Raw genomic sequence first — 14,304 nt, 5'->3', positions numbered from 1 at the left:
TTGAAATCGAATGCCTGTGAAGTTCAAAAACTAGGTCACTATGACCTACTTTTTAATACATGTTTTATGGCCCCAAGATGCATCATCTTGCAAGATTTCATGATTCAAAACCTCTCTGTATTCGAATTAATGACCTTAATTCTTTTGAAAAAGATTAGCCATAAAACTCAAAAAGTAGGTCAAGGTGAGTCGATGTACTTCGAGGATCCAAGATACGTCAACTGACAAAGTTTGATGATCATAGGCCTTAAATTGTTCAAAATATGCCTCTAAATCATTTTGAAAAAGAACAGCCACAAAATTTAAAAAGTAGGTCACCGTGACCTACTTTCGAGTCAACATGATATGAGGTCCTTAGATGCATCAACTGACAAGATTTGATGATCCTAGTCCTTATAGTAAGCAAAGTATCAACATTTTAATAAAATGTAATTTTTGGTCAACTTTGAAGTGACCTTGAGACCACGCCCTTTGTCCCAGGGTGATGCCTTGAACAATTTTTAATCTACAACATATCCTCATCCTTTTGTGTAAGTTTGGTGATAATCTGTCCAGTGGTTCTTGAGAAGATTTTTTAGCAACCAGCACTTTTGTTTCTATTTTCCTAATTATCTCCCCTTGTTTAAGGGTCACAACCCTATTTTTAGTACAAAAGGGAGCCCTTGGGCCAAGGATACCCTGTGACAAATTTGACAATAATTGGCCAAGGTGTTCTTGAGTTATGGCCCATATTCTAAAAAGTTTACGCACACCGCACAAATGGCCATAGCATTAGCTCTTTGAGCCTTTGGCTCAGAAGAGCTAAAAACAGTGTCCACTTTAATTTTTAGATATGTTGTGTAAAATTCTTTGCAAAATCGCATATCTCAAAATCTTTGTGGGCGATGCATGTAGTCTATATTGTCTGATAGAAAATTACATTGAAAATTCATGTCTTCTGCAAGTTTTTAAGGAAATAGGGGAAAATGTACAAATTCATGACGTCAAAATTAGCATTTGGAAGGTCATGCGAGAAAAATGATTTCTATGATCTTTCTGCATGGAATTTCAATGATTCAGAAAGCAAGAGTTTTAATTGTTGACATCACTTTCATATTTAACATGGCAATTTTCAATGTAAAGAAAAATACAGGGCAAGATTTGTGTTGAAACCATACCTTGTTCTTTGTACAAAAGTAAGATTTTCCTGTAAATGATTTGTTTTCTAACAACACTGAACAATTTAACCAATATACCATTTATTTATGACTAGTATTCTTTCATACATTGTTTTATTATAATAGTTTTATATGCTGTTTTTAAATTTGCCCTCAGAAATATATATAGCATTCATATTCTAATATAGACTTGATCATTGTTAGCATATACTTGTGTATAGTTTATCACTGTTAGTGTTGCATGCATTGAGCCCTCCTTCTTTTCAAAGTAAGCCTATTTTATGTTGTTTAGTATCATTTTTTCCGAGTAGGCCAATTTCACATCGTTTAGTGTCATTAATTAGCCCCACTATCATGCATTAAGCCCTCCTTTTTTTTCTGAGTAGGCCTATTTCATGTTGTTTAGTATCATTAATTAGCCCCACTATCATGCATTGAGCCCTCCTTTTTTTCTGAGTAGTCCTATTTCTCTTCCATGTTTTGTATTATTAATTAGCCCCACTATCATGCTGTACATTCAACCTTCAGCAAAACTTTGACAGCATATTAAAGGCAGCCTCATAGAGAACACATAACACAAGGCAAATGCAGTGAAATATATTTGTTCTGTAACAAGTTAAGTACATCTACCACAGAGTTAAAAAGTGTCTGTCACAACATTGTTACAATCTTGTAAGTAACTTCTGACTTCCTGCATAAATCCTTATCTGTCATGGTGAGCAGTTACTTTAAAAGAAAAAAAATCAGTCTTACATGTGTTCACCAACAATGTATTACAAGTTTTATTGTTGATACAAATTTAGTTATTATTTCATGGTTGTGAAGAAATCTTAAGAAAGTACATTTTTTTTTTTTTAATTTTTTAAGTGAACTGAACTCATGTTGGACTCAGAAGTTACAAACATCAAACGTGGACGGAATTCTGATGAGACTCTGATTGTGGGTAGAGCTTCATGACGAAAAAGTCACGAATTGTTGAGATTGACAAATAATAAAAACTATAAACATGTAGCATTGCACCTGCACTCAGCACTGGTTGTATTGCAAAATTTAGTAGGTTGGACATGCTCTGTGGAAATGCAACTACCGGTACATATACATAAACAATTTGTTCTAGATTTCTTAACAATTTTTCAACAGCAGTTTTAAACAATAAAAAAATTGACATCTTGATTCAAGTCAGAATATAAACAAGGCATAAAGACTAGATTAACACATCACAATAATTATCAGCATCTATGATAGTTCACAATGGGATACCTAACTGCTAAATGGAGGGATCAAAATGGACATTTCATTGGACGGTACATCATGTAAATTAGCAGGATTTCACTTATATCTAAAATTAGTATCTCCATTAATGTATAAAACATGCATAAGGAAACACTGTATATTCTATGAAAGTTAAATACATCACAATTAAGAATCAGCAGTTGATAAATTTTGCATAATGACAATATTGGTCCCATTCAGGACATTTTTGTAGAAAAACTGATAAATGATCATATCCATTCTCCATATAATATATGAATGTAACAAAACCCAGTGATGTAAGATTTGCTTGGGTGGATCTTAAGGTCTGGGTGTGGCACTGCTTTTTGGTGTTTCAATTGAACTCTCTGATCTGTTAGAGTCATTTTTTTTGAATAATTTTTACTTGATTAAAGACAAACCTTACATCAGCGCAATTTTGCTAAAGTGTCAATATAAAGATTTCAGCACTTTTTTCAAGGTTAACCAAAAAAAAAAAAGATAATAGTAATCTATCACAGTCAAGCAACAAAATCAGATGGCAACAACTTCCCCTGATTAAGTATACAATGTTTGGTTTCTTTAAAACACCTGGGCAGAGAGTTATCCCATTAAGAAGTGATCAAGTTTTAAGCTGCACCTACTGGCACACAACAACATAACTGCTAGGGTAATGCGAGATTCAGTTCAATGGCAGGAATGATAGAGTAAAATGTCATTGATCGCGTTCCTTCTCTACACATGGTAACCCCGAGAATCATAGTAATCCTGAAATGAAACACAAATATAAAACAAAGCCACCCTAATAGAAGGAATTTTTAAGTTTATCTGGTAATTATAATATTAAAATCATAGCACAAAATATATATTATGGATAATTACACTTGTATAATTTACATTAGTTTTGAATACATATTAAATTTTGACAGAAATTTTTAATGAAAGAATATGGATTTTTGAGGATGATGTATAAATTTACATTATGTTTCGTTATCTCTAGTTAAGATAAGATATTAAATCATCTCTGACAAAACAGTGCATGTACAAAACTAAAAAAATATAAAACCTGCAAATACACATACACCATAGATACTCAACAGACTTTAGCAGAATTCATCTACAAAAGGCTTTTACATATTGATACAAGTTCTACTCATTTATTGTTTTCTCTTAATTACACATCATTATATATGTAGGAGTTTCAATATTAAACAAAATAAGATTGTCTTTTCAGTTTTAAATATCTGTGTGTTTAGTTTTGTGAGTTCTCAGTTATCTCAAACAATTGTCCAGTCTTTATCATTAGTCAATGGTAGATCACAGTGTTTTGTTAAACTTCTCAAACTTGTTAGTAAAACATAACATTCCCCAATGTTCCAAGAATCTATTTACTGATATTATACTCCCTCCCTATCTGAGAAAAAACTTGTTAACCCAAGTCAACCAAGTCAATTGCTGATACATATGTACTATAATCCACACCCCCTCCCTCCCCCTGCCCCACTACAACATCATACAAAGAAGTTTTTATAACACATTTAGAACAAAATAATCATGTTTTATCTAAAAAAAAAAAAACAAATGTCTCTACAACTGAACAAATGATAATGGTATAAAAACTCAAAAATAAAGGTTTACATATAATGCAACTTGCACTGAAATTATACTAATCATAAATGAGAACCAAAAAAAAAAAGAAAAGAAAACGATTCATAAAAATAACTGTTACTTAAATGTGGAGGTCTGCATATTTACCCTATTACACTTCAGATGACTAAACAAACCAAATAAAAACAGTTATTAAATCACTTACTAATCCAAACTCTGCATTAATGTAAGTCACAGAGGTTAGGGTATGAAGAATCCAACATTATAATTTCATCAAAGATACTTCGACAACTTCTCAAAAAGCATTTCAAACATTAAAGCATTTTTTAGATGTCATTCCTCAAACCAAACCTACCCCAAGTTATTATTTCTTCGCCTTCATAAGTCAATATAATCATTTTACATTTATTTTCATGTATTAAACAACATACTGAGGCAAAACTTTAACAACTGAGACTTTTCAAGTTTAGAGGACTTTTTTTCTTTACAAATTTCTCCCTTCCTACACTGGTTAACTTACCCCATGCTGTCCTGAGCCTGGGCGAGATCGTGCCCTGACCCCTCTAGCACTGCTCCCACTACTGGGAGAAGCACCTCGTCCGCTGGGTGAAAAAGAGGTTTCTGAATCCCATCGTTCAAGTTCTTCTCGAACTAATTTTTCCATCTGTTCTCTTTTCATTTCATCACTATTGCTGCCATCCGTCTAAATAACATTGGTTATTATTATAGACAAATTGTGATGCAACAAAACTTGCACTCCCTTGAGAACAATGGAGGCAGTGACATCTGTTTTGATTAATGGTAATAAGAAAAAAAGTGAAGGAATAAAAAACTGTTAGGAAAATTACAAACTTGGTTACTGTTGTGTACAATTTTAATCAAATTATTAAAAAAAATCATTAACTCTTGTGCTCTGTCATGGAAAAAGGATTTAGGAACTTTCAGATATATTTATAAATGGTGCAAATAAAATCAACAAAACTCAAATTTAGTGACACATTAATTGGGATGTCATACCTCTGTAATGCTGTCTAAAATTTTGCCCATTGTTTCTCTTCGTTTGAGTTTTGCTTTTTCCATAGCTTCTAATTTTACTAAAACAGCATCAATTTTAGAGACTATACTGCCAATAGAATGCTCCATTCTATCCACCCTTCGAGATAAAACTGTAAATTCTTCGTATGATACACCATTAGAACCTCTGCCTGATCTGGTGGATTTAGATCCGTTGTCATCGATCTCCGAACTCTCGTCACCACTGTCGTCATTCTCACTGATTCTGCTGCTGGCTCTCCGCGCTGTTCCTGGTCTGTTTCCACTTTTCTCCAACTCGTCATATTCTTTATTTAGAGCAGCCTGTATAAAATTTAACACTGATTTAACATCTTGGCTAAGTTAACCATTTAAATCCTGTAATCATTGCAATATAAATTCAAGTTCAGGTAGCCATCTCTCACACTACTTCTGGTGAACTGCAAGAGAATCAGCGTGAAAATTGTTCTGATCACTATGACAGTGAAAAAGCTGTGAAAACTCTGAAAATCTTGTTATTTCTTTGACTACGTCATACAATGCCAGTGTTTCAGTTATTCAACTGCCATGAGCTGACTTTGTGCAGTTTGTGTTTAATATGTCTATGTTAATTTTATAAGCTGCCTGGGTTACTGCTCTTTGTTTTACCTTACGCTTTCCTTTAAGCTTTCTATATTTAAACATGCTTCTCTACAATAAACACCTTATCTGAATTAATTATTTGAAGCAAACATTGTTTAAAATGATGTTCTTATGACACATAAGTTGTAGTATATTAAATCAAGTTGGAAAACTTACAAGCATTCTGAAAGGAATACATGTATGTAATTAAGGTTGATTAAGTCCAGATGTATGTTCTCATTATAGTGTAAGTTTTCTGAGAGGATGAATTAAATATGGTAAGTAAATACCTTCTGGTTATTGAGATCTTCCTGCATTCTGATTTGTTCATCTTTGTCCAATACACGATCACCATCAATGTCGTACTTAGCAAAGAGAGCCTCAATTTCACCATCAGCATAACCACGTCTACAATTTTTTTAATTTGGTATATATACAATGTATTCAAAACTCAAAAGCATTATTTATGAAAGAATAAACTTATAATAAAGAATGAATCTATATGATAGGTCTTACGTTTTGAGATCCTGTCTCCATTCGTCAAAGTCGAGCTTGTCATCACCATTGATGTCGGCATGTTTAAGTGTCTCATGAATATCCTGGATCTTGTCACGCTTCAGGTTTAGTTTGTCCACCATCTTCTGGTATCCCTGTAAAGCAAACAAAAAATCACATATACATCATATCCCTGTGTATCAACAACTTTACTCACTAAGCTATCTTCTGGTATCTCTGTAAAGCAAAGAAAACCATAGAATCACTGTCTTATTTCTCTGTGTAAAAACTACTAAACCACTCACTCTCTTAAAGTAGTCTGTCATCTCAAACTCATTCTTTTGGTTGGCCATGTCTCCTTTCACTTCAGAGTATGTGTCATTAATGATGGCCAAGAACATGTTGATCAGCACGAAGAAGACGAAGAAGACAAACAACATGAAGAAAATGGGTCCCAGATACCTGTTGGCGGCCTCCAGCTGGTGAAAGTCGAAATCTCCCAGAATGATACGGAATAGGGTGAAGCTACAAACATACATGTGTTCATGTATTTCAATATACATTATGATGTAACATTCATATGCATTGAAATATAGAATTAAATTTTAAATATAGAATTAAATTTTAAACAGATCATTAAGAGCTTACAAGGAGTTGGGGAAGTTACTGAAGTCCTTGACTTGAGTACCAAACAGCAGGTACCCCAGCTGTGTGAAGGCCAAGAAAATGATGAAGAACATAACAGCGAAACCAAGTAAATCCTTTGCACAACGGCCAAGAGTAGAGGAAAGCTGAGTCATTGTCTTGTTGAAACTGATGTACTTGAAAATCTTTCAAAAAAAAAACAAAAAATCCTGGTTATACAAAGGATCAATTTACATTTAAAATTTACTCTGTTATATTGTCAAGTTTTGTACATTTGCAGTATTAAAATCCCTCTCTACATACACTGCAAACTAAAGAGTTTTGATTCCTTGGTATTTTAAAGTAGTTAGAGTGATCTGCCCTTAGATCTAAATTTAAAAAAAAAGAAATTTACAGTATATTATTCAATTTGTAATTAATTCAAGTATTCTTAACATTTCAAAATGCCAAGATAAATAAATTGAACATGTTATTTACATGTATTGTCTCTATGGAAGTAAACAGCAGTGATATCTATTCACTGACACTGTGTTGTGTTTAAACATTTTTTCTGGGGGTAATTGCCACGTACCATATAGTGAAAATTTAATAGATAAGCTCAATATTAACACCTTTATACAATATATTTTTCTCAATGTCCAAAAAACATTTTGCACTGGTGTAGAGAGGGTCCTTAATCTAAAACGAAAATTAATTTACCTTCACCCAGGCAAAGAAGACAGCTATAGCAATTGCATTGTCAAATCTTGTTTGCCAGTAACTCAAGAACTCAAAGTCTGCATACTGGTCAGGGTGACTAATGAGTTCACTGAGCTTGTTGTCCACTTCAACCGTCCGATAAATATCAAATGCTATACAGAGTAAGGCAATGATGATGACAGTCAGATCCAGGATATTCCACAGACTCTTGAAGTAGGAAAGCTTGTGTTTCTTGATCTACAAAACATTTCAAAAACACTTGTCATCTTGTATAAACACTCTTTACAAAGCCTAGCTGATAAAAAAAATGTTTGAGTAAAATAAATTTACCTCAAGGGCTTCCTCAACAATGTAATACACAATGAAGAGAGTAAAGATGAATTCACAAGCCATGATGAAGTAGTCCTTGATGGTTACGTATCGGATCAGTTTCACTGTACGGAAATCCCAGGATGAAATTGCTCCACCTGTTGCTGGGAACTCCACAATCAGTCGAATGGCACAGAACAGATTGATATTAGCATTGTACACAGTGAAATCCACAAACACAACTCTAGTCCCTCGAGTTATCCACAGTTTATTAAACAAATAATTTATGATTTCAAGGGATTCATTCTTTGTTTTTCCAAGATTCTGGACATATCCAGCTCCACTGTATGTTGCAATGGTTGCCTCATGACTGCTTCCATCAAGTTCATCCTCTGTTTTGTATGTGAATCTGAAGAACAAGGAATATAACATTTACCATCATGTTATATCAAGCATACATCTACTTTATCCCTGCTATTTTTTTGTGCATGAATTTTTTTTTCTTTAATATTCAATTGATTCATAAACAATACATGTAATGTAGAGATATTTCTCATACGTAGCAATATCAGACTTTAATTTTTTTGAAATCTAAAAGCACACTCCAGTGTGAATCTCCAAAAGGAATAAACTAATACAAAGTACTTCTACGTACGCAGTGTAATTATCTGCATTTGCGACTGAGGTTTTGTCTTCCAGGTTTGAAGAGTAGGAGTCATAACATTCACGGATGACATCTTTAAAGTTCTCATGGACCACACAGGAATTGGAGCTGACTTTTAGTTGCCTCAGTCGAGGAAGCCCAAGTAGCTTGTTCTCATAGTAGATGTATCCTTGTTCAGATTGAGGCAGAGGCTGATTGTTGTACCAAGTCTCCCAGTGAAGACCTCGCACCAAAGGGTCTCGGGCAAACTGTCATTGAACCATAGGTTCACTTAGCATGGTAGTATAAATTAGACTTCTTTTATCAGAAAAGGAAAAGTGTGGGAAACAAATGATTTTTATGCAAAAATGTTTATTACGTCAGCTAATTATTTTTTTTATTTGCGGGATTTTAAATAATAATCTTACTTTCCAGAAGTCTTCGACATTTGTTATGGTTCTAAAGTTACCACCAGACTTATGAGTTGTATCCAGGAACAGGTCACTCATGACCTTAGTGTAGTAATACATAGTGGTAGAGGTCATTCCAAAGGTCACTAAAAAAATTATTCACTTTTATATATCTTATTCCTTTCAGTTGCACTGTGCCACTTGAATATTAATTTATAAATGATAATAAATCAATTTGCTACTTCTTGTGTATTTTTTTAAAAATGTTTTCGAAGAACCTTTAATTGGACTTATTGCTTTTATCTGGAAATTGATTGTGTTGCAATGGAATAAAATATTGACTTCTTCAAGATTAGAAAAGCTAGTACATGCAAAAGAGGTATCATTACTTTCAGAGATCAATAGCCTTAAAACATAATTAGAATACGGAATATTCCAAAATCGATAACCATTAAGCTCATCTAAAGCAATAAACAGAAAGGTTCAGGAATCAATATTTCATCTGTATTGATAACTATGGTGTTTGTGAGCGCACTTGATGAAATATGTATAATCTTTGTCTTCAGGTATGAAAAATCAATACTGTACCAAAAACTATCCAACACAGACATTTTTCAGGAAACAAACTTGTGGTTTTTACATGGATTCTCACTGGCATACGTGTATATAAGATAAACTTTTTTTGTCCTTCAATTTAGAATTTATGATATAAGTGTATGTTTATCATTGTTTTTCCCCTTCTTATTTATGATATAAGTGTATGTTTATTATTGTTTTTTCCCCTCTTATTTATGATATAAGTGTATGTTTATCATTGTTTTTCCCCTCTTATTTATGTTATAAGTGTATGTTTATCATTGTTTTTCCCCTCTTATTTATGATATAAGTGTATGTTTATCATTGTTTTCCCCTTCTTATTTATGATATAAGTGTATGTTTATCATTGTTTTTCCCCCTCTTATTTATGATATAAGTGTATGTTTATCATTGTTTTTCCCCTCTTATTTATGTTATACGTGTATGTTTATCATTGTTTTTCCCCTTCTTATTTATGATATACGTGTATGTTTATCATTGTTTTTCCCCTCTTATTTTTGATATAAGTGTATGTTTATCATTGTTTTTCCCCCTCTTATTTATGATATAAGTGTATGTTTATCATTGTTTTCCCCCTCTTATTTATGTTATAAGTGTATTTTTATTATTGTTTTTTCCCCCTCTTATTTATGATATAAGTGTATGTTTATCATTGTTTTTCCCCCTCTTACCAACACAGAGAATGATGAGAAACACCAGGTATATGATGAGTTCCCTCAATGTGGTCTTCACGTGAAGTTCTCTATTGCCTTTGGTCTCCTCTGTCTGCCTGGTAGCCCACAGAGCTAAAAAAGAAAAGAAAAATAATAATAACGGAAACTTGGATTTATTTATCTTTACTTGTATTTATGTATAATTTGAAAAAATCAACCATAAAAATATTCATCCCATTTCTATATTAATGTATATTAAATAAAGGATATACACAACAAAGTTTTGACATTTATTTGAAAATTCTCAATCAAGAGTTCCAATAATAGAAGTATCTGTAAGCAATTTTTTTTATGCCTAACAATGCTAAGCAGATCGTCTTAAACAAATTTTGAGAAAATACCAAATAAAACTATGTTTGGTAATTTTTGTTTATTTTTCTTTGAAAAACACACTTAAAGGATTTTTAGCATTTGATACCTATTCAAATTTCAAAACCTCTGGTAATGTATGTTGACATTTTATCTTACTCTTAGAATATCTGCTCTTGCTGATGGTACCATGCTTTTGAATTTATAAAGTACATGTATCTTGAAAACTTATCAATGCAGAGGTAACTTTTTGAGATATGTTGCATATGACCATAATACAATTACATGTAAATGAATGTTTTTATGTCACATAAATCATTATTTTATTAAGTATTTCCACCACCAATCTCTTGACCATCATATTTTAAGTTCAAGAAATCCCCAATTAGTCATTCAATATTTATTTAATTTAACCTAACAACATTTATGTAAATCCTATATATTAAGTGTATGGATCTAGGTTGTACACATGTATAGTTTCTACCAATTCCATTGTTCTCTACCAAAGCAATTAACTTTTCCTAAATAAATTATCAAGCAAAATCAGCTTTTCTGAAATATATTTAGTTGGAACACATTTTTTTCACCTTGTTATTTAAATTTACTGAGGAGAAATCAATATTTTTTTTTTCATTCCACAGTGCAAGACTTTGGTCTAAAATCCTATACTAAGTAAACTTGAACAAACAGAATTTAAATGCCCGATCCGAGGCTTAGTATTTAATCAATTCAGAAAGTGGGACAAAGAATGAATACACATGATAGGCACAAAACAGAGATAACAGAAAAACAGCCATTCCTTTTTGCAATACAGCAACTATTTAAAAATGAACTAACAAAATAAACAAGTTTAATTTTATTTCCACTGAATTCTTTATACTAAGTGTAATTTATAGTTGCAATTGAAACAACCAAAGTTTAAAAAAGTATATCTCTGAAATAAAAATCTAAAATACCAATTAAAGATTAATTATAACAGTACAGGATTTAGTTACTGTTAATAATTTTCTATAACAAAGCTTCACTGACAAGTACCTTGAAACATTATTTCATATAATTTTGTTTACCTACAAATTACAATAAAAATGAAATGCGCTGATATATGTAAAGAAGATAACTTACATCGGACACCCTTCCTGAATTTGGTGAAGCATCCCTGCTTTTCTTCAGGTTTGGTGGTGGCCACCTGATCATTTTTTCCCTTGTCGCGATCCATGTAAATGTCGTTTTCCATAGCCACTGGTAAATCTGGATCGTCTCTTGGCCCAAACTCAAACTGATTGTCCGGTCTACCGTAACCAGAATCCATGTCTTCCCAAGCCGTGCGTGACTGTGCGCTCATAGGCCGATTGTCCCGCGAGGCCATGTTTAAAGTCTTGGGATAATCACAAGAAAGACCCCTTCACTGTACGCTTGTTGGTGTTAGATAAGACCTATAGAAATGTAACCTGTAATGAGTAGATATTAAAATGTTAGAACGGATTAGATAAACAGTAATTTTCACTTACGCTACACCTGTTTCTTTTCGAAAGGCTCCTACATGACATCACAGCGACAAGATCATAACATGGTGATGGTTCATTTTGTTCAATGAACCATAATAAGTTAATCAAATATTGTGTAAATGATACGTTCAATATGAATGATCAGTATACAGTTAGAACTCCATGGAATAAATGAACTTACTCATGTGATAAGATCAAGTGCTGTAGCATTCTGAATGAATATTTCGTTTATAAATGAAAACTATTTTGTTGGATTAATGTTGATGATGCTATCAGGAACGATCACTCTGCTTTAATAAAGTCAAATATTTTCAATAGACGGCGCTTCACTATTGACTAACTCGCTCTGCAGTGTATTCGTACAGGGACCTATATACTAAGTATATAGGTCCCTGGCATAATTTATCCATAGTCAATATTATCATATATCGCGGAAAAACATAGAAGAGTCGTTTTATAAATTAGCAATAGTTAATTTCATTCATATTTCCACTCGATATATCCATGTGAACTCGAAATTAAAGACACTACAGTCTCCCACATCTGTTTCATAATTGGATGTTTTACTGACTATAGACGATAATGGCCAACTAATAACTTAGCTGTACGACAAACGGGGATTTCAGCCATCGTCAACTTCCCTTATTTAGCCTGGTATCTCATGGATTCGTGGTACTTTCGTAATTCGTAATTAAATTTATTCGATTATCAAACTTTTCAGCTTATTTTTTAGTGATTTAATGTGAATAGGGTCTTATCTCTTCTTAGAGAAGAGAAACGACCATATGTAGTAATATTCCAGCATCAATTGCATATGGTGTTTATATGTCTCCCAACTGATTCGATACGAAAGAGCATGCTCTGAGTACGATCAATTTTTAATCAGAGGCAAGCTAATGACAAATAAGTTGATGTTCGCAAGAGTGCTCCGAGTAAGATCAATTTTTAATCAGAGAAGCTACTGACAAATAAGTTGATGTTAGAAGGATTTCAACAACCTCATTTAAAGTCAGTTTTTCGCAAATTCTACGGTCTTTATAATGATCTTGTTTGTAAAAACAACCTAGCGTATTTTGCTTGACATGTTTGATAGCATTTGTTAGGTAATTGCTTTATACTAAATTCGACTACGGAGTGCTCCTAATACCTGATCAATACATTGGGCTTGCGGCGGATGTGACCGGTCAACAAAGGATGCTTACTCCTAGGCTCCTGATCCCAGCTCCGGTGTTTCCAGAGGTCCGTGTTTTTGCCTTGTTTACGATTCGTTTAGTTTACTCGATTTACGAGATTGATCTACTGTTCGTTTTCGTCACCTTTTCATTAGCTTTCTAGTCAATTTCATTTAAGTACATATACTAGTTATGGCGTAGATAGAGATAAAGAAAAATATATTTGGTCATTTTGATTTGAAATAATAGATATCTCCTTTTTTATCTGTTATAAAAATATCAAATCCTACCCAAAACATCTGTAATAACATTTGGTATGATAAATATCAACTTCAATTTAATTACTCATAAAAAAACAACAAAAACCAAAAAAGTAAGAGACCTTACCTATACTCTGAAATGTGCGGTGCGGATGTTGGGCGAAAGTGGGTACGTAATAGGTCTTTATACAGCGATCGACCCGCTACCAAGGTAATGGTCCGGGATCAATATTGGCGTCAGCAGAAAATAACAATAAGTAGCTGCTGAAACAAAACTTTTCTAAACCTGTCCCATCAATTATTCACTCCCATCGATTTTTCACGATTATACATGGAATAATTGTTAGCACTACCTGTGGTACCGTATTTTAAGCATAGGTAAAATCAATAGGCTTGATTGATTTTGCCAAGATCGTGTACATTTTATACACTCCGAAGAACTCTTTTATCAATAATAACTGTTTCAAAAATGTTAAAGGCAAAGACAATCGATGACACACAGTTTTGCTTCCAAGCACTGTATAAGATATAAGAATTTGTTCATCTTGATAAGATGTTGGGAGAGATATGCTGCATCAACTGTGACAAGTGGCATTTAAATATAATAATGGTTCGTTAAGTTGATTACACGTTATAGTTATTATTTCATTCCTACACACACATTTTTAAAAAATTTTTACCACTTTCGATATTATAATTGAAACAAGCATGCTTTACCAACCTGAACCCCCCTTCTTCAATGCCTTTTATTATTGAGGGATATTTTTATTAAACTATTCATTATTTCCTGTGGGTAGTACAAATGTATATTTTTCAACTTAATCTTTTTGTTTATGAAGTTTTCCATGTAACCTTATGATCATTTTAATAAAATCCAT

General features: G+C 32.8%; 1 protein-coding gene across 4 annotated transcripts; it reads right to left on the bottom strand.

The window, feature by feature from the left end:
- Positions 1–1,739: 1,739 nt before the first annotated feature.
- Positions 1,740–13,862, bottom strand: LOC133199465 (polycystin-2-like). 4 transcript variants are annotated; one of them, XM_061335271.1, is made up of 15 exons: positions 13,558–13,860; positions 11,612–11,939; positions 10,139–10,252; positions 8,889–9,016; positions 8,473–8,729; positions 7,839–8,226; positions 7,509–7,745; positions 6,813–6,994; positions 6,470–6,689; positions 6,186–6,319; positions 5,960–6,077; positions 5,034–5,372; positions 4,537–4,719; positions 4,164–4,182; positions 1,740–3,176 (listed from the first exon to the last, which is right to left on the bottom strand). In XM_061335271.1, exons 2-14 carry the CDS (start codon positions 11,853–11,855, stop codon positions 4,168–4,170), a joined length of 2,559 nt encoding a protein of 852 aa, XP_061191255.1. In that variant the 5' UTR covers positions 11,856–11,939; positions 13,558–13,860; the 3' UTR covers positions 1,740–3,176; positions 4,164–4,167. The 4 variants fall into 4 exon arrangements, with proteins under 4 accessions (XP_061191255.1, XP_061191252.1, XP_061191253.1 ...); XM_061335268.1 differs by lacking the exon at positions 4,164–4,182 and having other exon boundaries at positions 13,558–13,862; XM_061335269.1 differs by lacking the exons at positions 4,164–4,182; positions 13,558–13,860 and adding an exon at positions 12,176–12,306 and having other exon boundaries at positions 11,612–11,937.
- Positions 13,863–14,304: the final 442 nt, after the last annotated feature.

The sequence above is a fragment of the Saccostrea echinata genome, unplaced genomic scaffold, assembly GCF_033153115.1.
Source record: "Saccostrea echinata isolate AGI-Se365-2 ecotype Australia unplaced genomic scaffold, CSIRO_AGI_Sech_v1 ptg000034l, whole genome shotgun sequence".
Lineage (NCBI taxonomy): Eukaryota > Metazoa > Mollusca > Bivalvia > Ostreida > Ostreidae > Saccostrea > Saccostrea echinata.
This window is presented reverse-complemented; position numbering and strand designations above follow the sequence as displayed.

Bases quoted from the DNA above. Each gene is read 5' to 3' on its own strand.
- LOC133199465 (XM_061335268.1), bottom strand. From the start codon at position 11,855: ATGGCCTCGCGGGACAATCGGCCTATGAGCGCACAGTCACGCACGGCT. The intron at 8,730-8,888 runs GTAAGATTATTA...GTTCAATGACAG, and splicing joins ATGTCGAAGACTTCTGGAAA to TTTGCCCGAGACCCTTTGGT. The intron at 6,995-7,508 runs GTAAATTAATTT...TTTTTTTGAAAG, and splicing joins TCTTCTTTGCCTGGGTGAAG to ATTTTCAAGTACATCAGTTT.